Genomic DNA, 15,172 nt, shown 5'->3' on the forward strand with positions numbered 1-15,172 from the left:
CCTCCTTGGACTCCTCCTTTAAATATTAGATTGAATTGAGAATCATTAAGTAAACCTATCATCGTACACGAGACTACCAGCATCGTCTTTATTTACTACTAAATGTAACTACTGACAGACCTTGAAACCTAAATGTCCAGATTTATAAACAGCTGTTGCTTCTAGATTAGAGCTCTAGCCGTCATTATCCAATCAAAACCATTTAATCTTTATATCCGGTCATCATCTTTGGCAGATTATATCCGGTATTCTAAAAACCATCCCGTATACCTTCTCTGCTAGATGATTAGGATACTTTTCTGCATACCTTCTCTAATAGAGGAATAGGATACTATCCTGTATACCTTCTCTACTATATAGAGGACTAGGATACTATCTTGTATACCTACTCTACTCGAGGACTAGGATATTATCCTGTATACCTTCTCTACTACAGGACTAGGATACTTTCCTATATACCTTCTCTACTAGAGGACTAGGATACTTTCCTGTATTCCTTCTCTAATAGAGGACTAGGATACTGTCCTGTAGTTACTTTCTCTACGTAGAGGACTTTCCTGCATACCTTCTCTACTAGAGGACTAGGATACTTTCCTGTATACCTTCTCCACTAAAGGACTAGGATACTATCCTATATATATTTTCTCTACTAGAGGACTAGGATACTATCCTGTATACCTTCTCAACTAGAGGACTAGGATACTATCCTGTATATATCCTCTCTACTAGAGGACTAGGATAATATCCTGTATATATCCTCTATACTAGAGGACTAAGATACTATCCTGTATATATCCTCTATACTAGAGGACTAGGATACTATCCTGTATATATCCTCTATACTAGAGGATTAGGATACTATCCTGTATATATCTTCTCTGCTAGATAATTAGGATAATATCCTGTATACCTTTTCTGCTAGAGGACTAGGGTACTATCCTGTAACTACCTTCTCTAGTAAAGGACTAGGATACTATCCTGTATACCATCTCTACTAGAGAATTAGGATACTAACCTTTATATAACTTCTCTAGTAGAGGACTAGGATACTATCCTGTATAGTGTATATACCTTCTCTAATGTATGACTAGTTCTATAAATTTTCTACTACAGGAGTAGAATACTATCCTAACTTTATATCGTCTCTACTAGAAGACTAGATTGTTATTCTTATGTATTAAAACTTCAAAAACTTCAATGATAGAATCTAGGTCACTGCAATGTACAAAACAAACCTTCTTGTTCTCTGATTTAGCCTATATATAGTTTATGATATCTAACCAAGAGAATAGAATATATATTAGAGTGGAATTTAAACAATCCCTCGGTATAATATTTTCAGTCCCTTTCAGCATGAAAGGGAGTTCAAAGTGTACAAATCATGTAAATGTTCACAAATTATATGAAATTATATGTTAAGGAAATGTATATTAGCGTCAGGTTTAAATAAAAATACATGAAAGGTATATGCAGGTATTTATAATGATATGTGTAGATAGTACAATGTGCATAGGCATACTATTCAACAATTAGAACAAAAGCTGCAAATATCACAATTATGAGAATATATATTGCTGGAATTAGATACTTACAGTGATAACCAGAAAACTCTGGAATAGTAGAACGTTTTTGAGAATCAAAAAAGTTCAATGACCTTGAAACACAGCATTTGTGCAGTGTAAACAGACCCATTTCACAAAATAAGTGATTTTTTTGTGTCTAGTAAAACTAGTTGCTTTGTAACACTATTACATACACTTTAGTATTAATATAATGTCGTCTTCCTATTCCATTGTTTTCTGGTTATTACTGTACAATCTTACTAACAAAAGATGATATTTCAGAGAAAAATTTTAATTCTTTTCCTCCATTTAGATTTCTTAGAATCAAGGTCAATGAGTCGCAACACTTTAAAGTCGACCCGGTCATGAAAAATGATGCAACTTTATAGCTTTGTCTCCTAAGTCAGGATCTTTGTGAGCTACTCGTCGGGAAGTTTACTTAATCCTCGGATCAAAACCTTGCAAATTTTTCTGATGCTCTTGTTGTGAGGTTCGGGGGATTACATCTGGGGTTCGGAGGATGACATCTGGGGTTCGGAGGATGACATCTGGGGTTCGGAGGATGACATCTGGGGTTCGGAGGATGACATCTGGGGTTCGGAGGATGACATCTGGGGTTCGGAGGATTACATCTGGGGTTCGGAGGATGACATCTGGGGTTCGGAGGATTACATCTGGGGTTCGGATGATTACATCTGGGGTTCGGAGGATGACAACTGGGGTTCGGAGGATGACATCTGGGGTTCGGAAAAAGTTTTACAAACTACCTGAGGTAGAAAAATAATTTGTTAGATAGTTCTTGTATTGAACTCTTCATGGGATAATTAAACAATAAAATGTCCCTGTATGCTAATTTTTCTTGAAATTCTAAATTATGCTTCGCCATTTACATTTGGTTACCTTGGTCAATTAGGCGTGCAATACATTCCTTGAAAACTTTGAATTGGTTAAATTTTTTTGTAGTTCTCTATAAAAAATGTTTTTTTTTAATTCTAACAATTACATTTTCCTTATATAAGCAGATTAAAATATGTTAAATTTCACCTCATTATTTACAATAATAAACACTGTTTAAAATGTGATATAGAAAAAATACATTTTTGGAATTAAAAAATATGTATTTCAGATACAGGGTGTAGCAAGGAATAGATAAAAACACAGGGTGCTGATCTGTAGTAGTTTCCTCAACAAACAGATTACAGGACTATAAATATACAATACATACATCACAGGGGCTCTAGGACATATTCAGGATACAAATCCTTGGTTTAATAATTCTAATCAGCAGGACAAACCCTCACGATCCTTTTCTTAAATTGTAAACATAAATGTTCTGTGCAAACATCAAGATTATGATTGTCATTATATCTCTGAGTACTCAGGATTAATCCTGCCCTTGGATAAATCTATCAGTATTGTTTCATCATGTTGACAAACTCATCGTAATCAATCTTTCCATTTCCGTCCTGAAACCACAAATATTAATTTAGAAAATCTTTTTAATAATTTTTTTCTCATAATAACTATTTTCTTTCTTCTTCTTCCTCATTCTTCTCCTTCTCCAACCTTTACCTTTTCCTACCTCTTATTTCTCTCACTCTCTTCTTCTCGAGCCTTCTCCTTCTCCAACCTTTACCTTGTCCTACCTTTTATTTCTCTCACTCTCTCCTTCTCGAACCTTCTCCTTCTCCAACCAGTTTCTTTTTCCTACACACTTCCTATCTAACCTTCTCCTTTTAGAACCGTTTTCTTATCTAAACTTCTCCTCCTGAATCTCCAACCTTCTATTTCTCCTACAATCTCCTTCTCGTTATCAAAAATAATCCTTCTCCGTCTCCATCCTTCTCGTTCTCTTACCTTCTCTTTTCTCTACCCTTCTCCTTCTCTAACCTTCTCCTTCTTTAAACTTCTCCTTCTCTAACCTTCTCCTTTTCTAACCTCCTCCTTCCCTAACCTTCTCCTTCTCTAAACTTTTCCTTCTCTAACCTTCTCCTTCTCTAACCTTCTCCTTCTCTAATCTTTTCCTTCTCTAACATGCTCATTCTCGAACCTCTTTTTCTAAAACCTTCTCCTTTGCAAACTTCTTTTACTCCAACCTTATCCTTCTCCTTCCAAACCCTTTTCTTTTTCCTACCTTCTCTTTCTCCCACCTTTTCATTTTCAAAACCATGCCTGTTTCCTACTTTTACCTCCCTTTCCCTTTCCTACCCTCTCCTTCTTCAACCTTATCCAATATTCCACCTTCTCCTTATCCAACCATCTGCTACTGTCTCCTAATCTCTCATTCTTCTTCCAACTTCACCGTCTCCTACCGTCCCTCTGTCAACTTTCATCATTTATCTTCTCTCTCTCCTTCCTTCCTTTTCTACAACCTTCTCCCTATCCTTCCTTCTCCTTCTCCAACCTTTTCTTTTTCCAACCTTATTTTTTTTCAACCTTATTTTTTTTCAACCTTCTCCTCCCCCAGCCTTATCATTTTCCAAACTGCTCCCACTTTCTTCTAATCTCTCATTCTTTCTCCGCATTCTTCTTTTTTTACCTTTTCTCTCTCCTACACCTAGCTTTTCTCTCTCAAACTTTCTTCTTCACCTTCTCCATACCATCTTTATTTCATTCCAACTCTCATATCTTCTTCTTTATCCTCTCCTTTATCTTTATTTGAAACCATCTCTCCTTTTCTTCATCCTCTCCTACCTTCTTATTTTAGACCGTCTCTATCCCTACCTTATCTGCTTCCTTCATGAACTCCTGAATCTCTGTTGTAGACAAGGTAGCTCCCATAATACTCGTCACCTGGAGAATACCAACAGCAAATAAATAGTTGATGCTTTAAAGGGATTGCCAGGTTTTTTTAATAATGCAAAACTCTCCAGTTTTTTAAATAAAGAATAACCGCTTTGAAAAAAATCCCCTCGTCGCTAAAAAAAACTCCCAGGCGCGGCGGTTTGGGTTAGAGACTTGATTTTCCCATTATTGCGAAAATGGGGGATTTTATGAAATCCCTTTTAGGATTTCCTTGTTTAAGGAGAAAAGCCCAATTGTCCATATTTTTGAAACTTTACCTTCCGTAGTTCCACCAGATCAATGAATCCATCTTTGTTTCTATCAAACATTCGAAAAGCTTCTCTCAAGTCCTAAAAAGATTTAAGATAAAAATTAGATAAAAAAAATTTAAAAAAATTATATGTAAACCATATAAGTTTATTGTCCTCTATCTCTCTGAGATCAACCCAATCTGGTCCTTCTTGGAGCTCTCTTACCTCCATCTGATCCCCCTTGGAGCAACCTTACCTCCATCTGTTCCTCCTTGGAGCTATTTTAACTTCATTTGATCCACTTTTGAGCTATCTAACCTCCATTCGGTCCTCCTGGGAGCTAGCTTACCTCCTTGGAGCTATCTTACCTCCATCTGGTCCTCCTTGGAGCTATCTTACCTCCATCTGGTTCTCCTCGGAGCTATCTTACCTCCATTTGATCCACCTTGGAGCCATCTAATGTCCCTCAGGTCCTCCTCGGGGCTATCTTACCTCCATCTGATCCTCCTCGGAGCTATCTTACCTCCATTTGGTCCACCTTGGAGCTATCTAATGTCACTCTGGTCCTCCTCGGTGCTATCTTACCTTCATCTGGTTCTCCTCGGAGGTATTCTTACCTCCATCTGTTTTTCCTCGGTGCTATCTTACCTCCATCTGGTCCTCCTCAGAGCTATCTTACCTCCATCTAGTCCTCCTCGGAGCTATCTTACCTCCATCTAGTCCTCCTCGAAACTATCTTACCTACATCTGTTCCTCCTCAGAGCTATCTTAATTCCATCTGCTCCCCTCGAAGCTATCTTACCTCCATCTGATCCTCGGAGCTATCTTACCTCCATCGGTTCCTCCTCAGAGCTATCTTACCTCCATCTGGTCCTCCTCGGAGCTATCTTACCTTACCTCCATCTGTTTTTCCTCGGTGCTATCTTACCTCCATCTGGTCCTCCTCAGAGCTATCTTACCTCCATCTAGTCCTCCTCGGAGCTATCTTACCTCCATCTAGTCCTCCTCGAAACTATCTTACCTACATCTGTTCCTCCTCAGAGCTATCTTAATTCCATCTGCTCCCCTCGAAGCTATCTTACCTCCATCTGATCCTCGGAGCTATCTTACCTCCATCGGTTCCTCCTCAGAGCTATCTTACCTCCATCTGGTCCTCCTCGGAGCTCTTCTTCTTCATCATTTGTAAGAACTCCTGGAAATCAATTGTTCCATCTCCGTTCAGATCCACCTCCATTACCAGCTCCAGAACCTGGCAGTAGGATCATTAGGATCAGTAGGATCAGTAGGTTCAGTAGTATCAGTAGGATCAGTAGTATCAGTAGGATCAATAGGATCAATAGGAACAGTAGGATCAGTAGGATATAACAACTAAGAAACTGATTAATTTCCTTAAACTGTAATATTTTATACTTATATCAGTGCAACTATGCAACATGATGTAGAACTATAATATTTTAAACTATGAATTCTGCTACAGTGGGACTCATAAAACTGTGGAATGAGAAGACGACAGTCAAACGGAAGTACAATAAATATTAAATACAGCATTGTGCAGTTTACCCAGCCATATTTCACTTAAGTTAATGTTCCAGCTTACCTTATAACAACATCAAATTCAAATCCTTAATCATGAAAATTCTGCCTGAACCTGATGATCGATTGGTAGAAGTAAGTTTTACAAATCATAAAATAATGCAAACTTCAGTTGTTGCAGATGTAAAAGAAAGTATGTATATTGCCCAAGGGACTAGAACTGCAACATCATTTTATCTAAATATCCTTGAAACTAGGCATTTTTTTCATTTACTTAAAAAATAGAAGCAAGAGCTTTAAGCATAAATACTAGGGGTGCATAAATCAGAAAATAATTACCCAGTCTGTATTTTGAAATTTTGTAAATTTTGAAATAATACCTCGTCCTCAGTCGGGTTTTGTCCCATGGATCTCATTACTCCTAGAAGTTCTTTGGTTGATATAGATCCACTTCCGTCCTAGGTAGATATAGTTTAGTATTGGTTGTTTCTTGGTAGATATAGACCCACTCCCGTCCTAGGTAGATATAGTTTAATATTGCTTGTTTCTTGGTTGATATAGATCTACTTCCGTCCTAGGTAGATATAGTTAATTATTGGTTGTTTCTTGGTAGATATAGACCCACTTCCGTCCTAGGTAGATATAGTTTAGTATTAGTTGTTTCTTGGTAGATATAGACCCACTCCCGTCCTAGGTAGATATAGTTTATTATTTATTGTTTCTTGGTAGATATAGACCCACTCCCGTCCTAGGTAGATATAGTTTATTATTTATTGTTTCTTTGTAGATATAGACCCACTCCCGTCCTAGGTAGATATAGTTTATTATTTATTGTTTCTTTGTAGATATAGACCCACTCCCGTCCTAGGTAGATATAGTTTATTATTTATTGTTTCTTTGTAGATATAGACCCACTCCCGTCCTAGGTAGATATAGTTTATTATTTATTGTTTCTTTGTAGATATAGACCCACTCCCGTCCTAGGTAGATATAGTTTATTATTTATTGTTTCTTTGTAGATATAGACCCACTCCCGTCCTAGGTAGATATAGTTTATTATTTATTGTTTCTTTGTAGATATAGACCCACTCCCGTCCTAGGTAGATATAGTTTATTATTTATTGTTTCTTTGTAGATATAGACCCACTCCCGTCCTAGGTAGATATAGTTTATTATTTATTGTTTCTTTGTAGATATAGACCCACTCCCGTCCTAGGTAGATATAGTTTATTATTTATTGTTTCTTTGTAGATATAGACCCACTCCCGTCCTAGGTAGATATAGTTTATTATTTATTGTTTCTTTGTAGATATAGACCCACTCCCGTCCTAGGTAGATATAGTTTATTATTTATTGTTTCTTGATAGATATAGATAGATCCCAAGGTAGATAAAGTTTACTACTGATATTTACTTGGTAGATATAGATAGATCCCTAGGTAGATAAAGTTTACTACTGATATTTACTTGGTAGATATAGATAGATCCCGAGGTAGATAAAGTTTACTCCTAATAGTTCCTTGATAGATATAGCTAGATCCCTAGGTAGATAAAGTTTACTCCTGATAGTTCCTTGGTAGATATTGTTAGATAAAGTTTACTACTAAAAGTTCCTTGGTAGATATTGTTAGATAAAGTTTACTACTAAAAGTTCCTTGGTAGATATAGATAGATAAACTTTACTACTGATAGTTCCTTGGTAGATATAGTTAGGTCACTAAATAGCTATAAATTATTATTTGATAGTTCCTGCTTTTTCTTAAATCTCTAGTTTGAGCAAAAAAGTGAAACTTTGTTTTGCTGATGTTGCTAAAAAACTTTGCAGATTAGGTTGCACATTTTTCTACATAATCCTTAAAAATAACGAAACTTTTAATCTAAAAAAAAACATGTTGTCTCTCTGTTAAAAACACTTGTGTCCGGACAATAAAGCGGCTGATATACAACTTTAAAATATTATTTAACCTAAACTGCAAATGTGACCAGCTCGTTTTTTTAAATGGGCGAAGTACACAAAAAATCCAATATTGTAAATTAAAATGCAATCGCAACATGTTACATGATATCCTGTTAAACAAAAAGCAACAGAATGTTCCTTGTCGTTTTCAGGAAATCACAGCTGCTTAAATTGATTATTTAAAGCAAGGGGAGATGCCAATTGTATCAAAAGAAAAGGTTTATTCTTTTTTTCAAAAAGCGTTTTGTGGAGTTGTATACTCCTCTTTCTATTCTATTTCATGATTTAGTACATTTGCAGTATTTTAAATGTTTACACGTATTTTTGTTTTTTTGTTATTATGATTTACTATTGTAGTGCTGGTTATAATCCAACAGTGATAATGCAGAGGTTTTTATCTCAGAATTACAATATAAATTTTCGTCTTCGTCATTTATGATATTTCTGCAATATCTTTATTGTGAGGTGCGGGGTTTGAACCCGTGTGTACACCAATCCACTTTCTGGTCGATGGAAAGAAAGCTTAACTTTAGTGATCCAATGGGAACTAAACTTGCACACATACCACCCCACCCCAAGGATATTTAGATAATCTTTTCAATTTAAAAACTTAGAAATAGACTGAATAGTTATCTGATTAATTAGGACCAGCACTAGAGACAAATATTTAAAAAATGATAAACTGAATTCTATTTTTAGTTTTACTAATTAGAAATTATCTGTTTTGGATTTCAGGGATTAGTCAAATACCTAGATATAGATATTTTTAGCAAAAGTCAAATAACTAGATAGATACAGATACAGGGGCGTATACGCGTATACAGGTACTTTGTCAGCAGGGGGGGGAATACCCGGGTGCTGGTTGATCTTTAAATCAGGCTCAAAGTAGCATGCTTGCACAAATCTAGCTTTGCTAACAAAATCAACAGATAACCAATTAACGGTTAAAGATTTGTTGCAAATTTGACAATACAACTTTTGCCAAAACGAATACTTCAGATATCTTGACGCGAAATAGTTTTGCAAATTAGGAAATCTGTTTCAAGAACTTTCTTTTTATTGCAGATCTAACAAAACACACAAGTTTTCTTTTTCAAATATAAATACAAGTTACTTATCAAAATACAAGGTTTTCCTTTACCTTGTCAAACTCATCAAACGCTTCTTTAAACTCAGCATTCATTAACTCGTCCATAGCTCCGTCTGATCTCCTGGTAATCTTATATTTAAAGATAAAAAAGCAGGAGAGGGGGGGGAGTGAGGATCTAGATATTTTTGCGTAAGACATCGGTGCAGTTTTGCCTTGCTGCAAACATTAGAACCAAGTTAAGGTGCCCCCATTACTATTTCTACAGTACACACAATTCAACAAACAAACACATATTGGTAATTTATTTTCTGTCAGGCTGAAATAAATGGAGGGGGGGGGACATCTCCCAACTCCATCTCTAATGATTGTCTCCATTCGCTAACGGAATAAATAGATAGTGTAGAGCTAATCATCAGAGATTTCCCTTCCAATTTTTCCTATTCAATTTTCTTTCTTCTCTTTCTTTCTTGTTTCTACGTTTTGATGCCCCTCCAAATAGTTCTTGTGACATCGAGTTGTGGAGCAGGTAAGAGAGATAAGGAGGTTTGATCTTATCCCCAGCATGAAGCATTTGATCAGAAGAGTGAAATGGAAATATATTCACCCAAGGCGAATGTAGTGTGTATTTGATCAACTTTAGTTGGTCCAACACTAATTTTTTGCATCGTTATAATGTAAATATATAGTGTGAGTGCAACTATGCTTTGTTATTCCACTCAATCTTGGCTTTTTACTGCTGAATTCTTTTCTTGTCTATTAGATAGTAGATAATTTGTATAGGTAGATAGTAGAAGATGGATAGGTAAATAAGCTGGATAGGTAGATAGTAGAAGTTGGATGGTAGATAGTAGATAAGTTGGATAGGTAGATAGTAGAAGATGGATAGGAAGATAAGCTGGATAGGTAGATAGTAGAAGTTGAATAGGTAGATAGTAGATAAGTTGGAAAGATGGATAGTTTCCCATTTCATCTTATTTTGACAGCATGAAGAGTAACGGGCAGGTGTAGACAGTATACACAAATATAAATATCATAATTCAAAGTTTTTCTTCAGAAAGCTTGAAGGGTTCAGGTTTACCTGATCCATCTTTAAACAAGTATTTGTACCTTTAACTAGATTTTGATTTTAATTCATTTAAAAGTTACGGCCTTTAAACCTGCAGCTTCTGAAACAGAGAAATTCTCAGCCATTTTCAAACTTCAAGGCCTTCGAGTCATTTAGAGAAAGGACAGGGCTCCGTGCTCACTGTGTCAATTTTTTTTTAAAAAAAAGTTCCCCCCTTCTCCAGCTTCGTTTCTTAAGACAAAGTTTTAAAGAAATGGTTTCGTAAAACTGAAGATACAGTCTCTAAAAATAATGTCAACCCTTCAAAAATGAAAAAGTAAAGTTTAAATATTAGATAAAAGTTGACTAGAATGTAATTAGATATCTCCACAATTAACACTTCATATTTTGTTTTTCTTCTTGTAAACTTTATTGAGGTTAAAGAATAAGGGATAACGAAATAAATCATATATAAGCACAGAGAAGTATAGCTGAGTACAAAGAAAGATATTTGAGTACGGAGAAGTATATGTGAGTACGGAGAAGTATAGGTAAGAACGGAGAAGTATTGGTGAGTACGGAGAAGTACATATATGCGACGGATCAGAAAGGCAAGGAATAGACGACTCTTTAAAAATTGTACAACCAATTTTTTTATGTTGGATTAAAATGTAAATCTTCAAACTTTGACGTAAAAATACAAATATCGTTTATAAAAACCAGCCTTTTTTGTTTCTTATATATTTTTTCTCAATATCGATGACTTCTTGATGGATATCAGTAGCTGTATATTGACTAGATATAGTTAAAACCAGTTGGATATCGGTATCTGGATATAGTTGACCACTTTTATATTAGAGATTAATCGATTGAAATCCATTTCTTTTATCAATCTTGAGAAAACCTTCATAACCAGTATTTTGAATCCCTTCACAAAACTATTAATTCCATATGTTCTCGTCGCAAAACATCTTTTATCTGAAATAGTGATGTATTTTAAATACACGGTAATTTTAGAAATGTTCCTTGGAAATAACATTTCTATTAATGTTTCTTAATTTTTAATCCTGAGGATTTACAATTTTTCGTCCGCGCTGCGCACACTAATCTCCCCAGATGATTTATTTGGACTCCCGTCCCGTTTTGCCTTATATATGTACACTAGGTTTGGAACCCAGCGTTGCCCAGGTTACTCTTAGTTACTCTGACCGTTTACTCGCACTTGGTCGATTTAACCGGGAAACTAAATTTTGAAATAAAACCCTCTCAATTTAGAATCTCAAAATCAAGCTACCGTGGCTCTCCCGAGTTCCTAATCAAAATTTGAGGCAAATCGATCCAGCGTTGCCCAGGTTACTCTTAGTTACTCTGACCGTTTACTCGCACTTGGTCGATTTTACCGGGAAACTAAATTTTGAAATAAAACCCTCTCAATTTAGAATCTCAAAATCAAGCTACCGTGGCTCTCCCGAGTTCCTAATCAAAATTTGAGGCAAATCGATCCAGCGGTTCCTGAGTTATGGTCGGACAAACCAACAGACAAACAGAGATTACAACTTTATGTAAATAGATTCAGTAGCTGCTTACAAGTCAGTCTGATAAAATATTTATAAATAAAAATATTAGCTAAAAGATATGTGTATCATATTTTCTTACAGTTTGTTATTGATACAAAATATTTTTTATGTAAGAAATGTGAGAACGAACCCTTTAATAGTTTATCTTTACAAACAAGACCCTTAAATTCGCTTAAAGCATAAATAAAACATTATGTAAAAAAAGTTTAATATACTTGCAGTTAATCACGAAAATTTCGTAGAATTTGTTTAAATATATATTTGCATACATTTTTAATGATCCTGGTTGCAAAATCAAACAAGAGCTTTCCCATTTATCTGTTTAATGCATTGTTAAAAAAACTATTTTGTGCATGTTTGCTTTATACACAACAAATGATCTTTTACTTTGAAATTTTTTTTGGTAATTGTGACCCTCAATTTTAATAGGGGGCATGCCCGATTCTCAATGGTACCTTTAAATATTTATCTGATTAATGATGTTAAAAATAAAGTCGTTTTTTTAACTTAAAAAATGTTTAATTTTTCATCTGTTTAAGTAACTGTTATTCTTTATAGAGAAACTAATTTTTAAAAAAAACATTTTTAAAAATTACGTCTGCTGCCTCATTAAATGTGGAAGTTGGATATAAATGTATTTCTTTCTGAGTCCATACATATTTTTCATATTTTTATTTTTTTTATAATATTCAGATGTAAATATTTTGACCTTTCTTTATTTCTTGTTCTTCATTTTCTTCTAGTTCGTACATCTTTCAATCATATTTTGGCTAATTTAAAAATAAAAAGTTTTAGACATCGGTGCAGTTTTGCCTTGCTGCAAACATTAGAACCAAGTTAAGGTGCCCCCATTACTATTTCTACAGTACACACAATTCAACTTGTTGATTCAGCTCCAAACAAACACAAGTTGGTAATTTATTTTCTGTCAGGCTGAAATAAATGGAGGGGGAATGTAATTAGATATCTCCACAATTAACACTTCATATTTTGTTTTTCTTCTTGTAAACTTTATTGAGGTTAAAGAATAAGGGATAACGAAATAAATGTACACAAAAAAATCTGAATATTTGACAAATATTGGATCCGCTCTAAAAACACTAAAACATAATACTGTAAAGGATGAAATCCTCGAAAGAGTATTATGAAATCCGCAAATGAGTTGTGTCGGATCCTGGAACCGGAGAAGACCTTCTCAACTTCCTCTCCTTTTATACACTCTTTATTTAATATGTATTTATATCCAGAAGCAATAAATGTACTTCTAAAGTGGTGACCCCAGACAACAAACAAACCATAGCCGAAAGCACAGCCTCCTGGTCGGAAACAGCGCAAGAATTGAAGGAGGATGACAATCTCAAGCTTAAACTTCTTATCCACAAGTTCACTATTTCTTCAACCTATTGGTATTATTAAAAAAAAAATTAAATCATATGGAAGTCTTTATTGCAAAGGTCGGAGGAAGGAACATTAAGAACAAAAAAGCTCAAAAACTTAATGTCCATTTATCTACATGATGATGAACCAGGGATGAACATTGTGCTGTGTCCATTTATCTACATGATGATGAACCAGGAATGAACATTGTGCTGTGTCCATCTTTATAAAATCGAAGAATGCATTTGTTACTCTATATGAAACTAAATATATGAATTTAATTTGGGCTCATGTACTTTAGTGTAGATCCATCAGTGGGACTGCTAATACCGTGGAATGTAAAGACGACTATTTGACTTAAGTCAAAGATTTCAATTAGTGTAATGCACATTTAATAGCAGCAATGGTGCAGTATACACAGATCTAATTCACTTAATAAGTTTATTTTGTTGGAAAAGTTCTTTGCTTTAAAATTAACGTAACATCAAATACATATTATAAGACTAAACCTACTCAACTTCAAAACCAAGCTATGAACATTCTCATGGTTCTACCGAGTTTACAAATCAAATCTGTGAATGGGTTCATGAACTATAATCGAATATACAAAGAGCAATTAATATGCCCTTTTTAATGGATAATCTTTTTTACTCCTTGCTTAAGTAACGTTGCTAAGTAAGGCTAAGTTTGGTTAAAAACCATTGAACGAAGGATTTGTCTAGCTCTATTTCTTCTGATAATAGAAGAGGCAGGTTTTCTGCAACTATTATGACGAAGGAATGGATTATACTAAACACAGACTTTAAACCAAGGGAGGCTCCGTTCTGGGGAAAGCCGACAAAACACCATGGTGATGCAAAAAAAATTAAAAAGGTAAGGAAAGGAAAAACGAACAGATAAATCCTCTAGAATGGAAAATTAATGAAGAAAGAGATTTATATGCAGGGAAAATGAAGTAAATAGAAAAGGGAAAAGGGAAAATGAAAATGTGAAAAGAACGAGGCGAATGAACTGAACTGGAAAAGGAATTAATAAACCTACGGAAAGGAACGGAAAATGAAAACTACGGACAGAAATAAGGATTAATGGAAATGGTGGAAAGGTGGAAAAGTAAGGAATAAAAGTTTTAAAATGAGACAGAGAGGAACCATGGAAAAAACTGAAATTAACGAAAGCGAAATAAATGGGCGGAAAGGAAGGAGAAAAACAACGAGGACAGGATGTAAAGAACGATGACCAGAAAGGAAAAGGGCGGGAAAAAAACAAGTAAAAAGAACGAGAAAAATAACAAGGAAAATACAGGAATGAACGAGGAAAATGATTGAAAAGAACGAGGAAAATGATGGGAAATAAAATGAAAAAGGACGGAAAAGAACAAGAAAACGAACAGAAAATAACAAGGAAAATGTAAAGTAAGTAAAAAGTAAAAAATTTTATATTTATGAAATATAACAAAAACATACAAAATAAAGTGTTTCAGGAGAAAATATTTAAAAACCTCTAAAAGTAGAGGTTGTGGGAATATTTCCCCCAATTCTAAAAAAATATAAAAATATAGATAAAAGGAAAAGGAAAGGAAAGGATAAGGAAAGTTACATATTTAATATAAATAAGTGGTGGATTGTTAGTAAATTGTAAATAGTGGAAAAGAACAAGGAAAAGGACTGAAAAGAACGAGAAAAAAGAACTGAAAAGAACAAGGAAAAGGACTAAAAAGAACAAGAAAAATGATGGAAAAGAACAAGGAAAAGTACTGAACGAAGGACTGAAAAGAACGAGGAAAAAGACTAAAGAAAACAAGGAAAAAAACTGAAAAGATCGAGGAAAAGAACTGAACTGGAAAGAACAAGGAAAAGAACTGGAAAGAACAAGGAAAAGAACTGGAAAGAACGATGAAAAGAACTGGAAAGAAAAAGGAAAAGAACTGGAAAGAAAAAGGAAAAGAACTGAAAAGAACAAGGAAAAGAATTGGAAAGAACAAGGAAAAGAACTAAAAA

At 34.7% G+C, this 15,172-nt stretch overlaps 1 protein-coding gene across 2 annotated transcripts; it reads right to left on the bottom strand.

The window, feature by feature from the left end:
• Window positions 1-1,464: 1,464 nt before the first annotated feature.
• Window positions 1,465-11,195, bottom strand: LOC111696337 (neo-calmodulin). Of its 2 annotated transcripts, none has more exons than XM_023465923.1 (7): window positions 10,946-11,195; window positions 9,228-9,305; window positions 6,511-6,588; window positions 5,739-5,846; window positions 4,625-4,696; window positions 4,287-4,355; window positions 1,465-3,028 (listed from the first exon to the last, which is right to left on the bottom strand). In XM_023465923.1, the coding sequence occupies exons 2-7, from the start codon at window positions 9,279-9,281 to the stop codon at window positions 2,972-2,974; spliced, it is 438 nt and encodes a 145-aa protein (XP_023321691.1). In that variant the 5' UTR covers window positions 9,282-9,305; window positions 10,946-11,195; the 3' UTR covers window positions 1,465-2,971. The 2 variants fall into 2 exon arrangements, with proteins under 2 accessions (XP_023321691.1, XP_023321690.1); XM_023465922.1 differs by having other exon boundaries at window positions 2,660-3,028; window positions 9,228-9,297.
• Between the last annotated feature and the right edge of the window lie 3,977 nt (window positions 11,196-15,172).

The sequence above is a fragment of the Eurytemora carolleeae genome, unplaced genomic scaffold (assembly GCF_000591075.1).
Source record: "Eurytemora carolleeae unplaced genomic scaffold, Eaff_2.0 scaffold28, whole genome shotgun sequence".
NCBI classification, from domain to species: Eukaryota; Metazoa; Arthropoda; class Copepoda; order Calanoida; family Temoridae; genus Eurytemora; species Eurytemora carolleeae.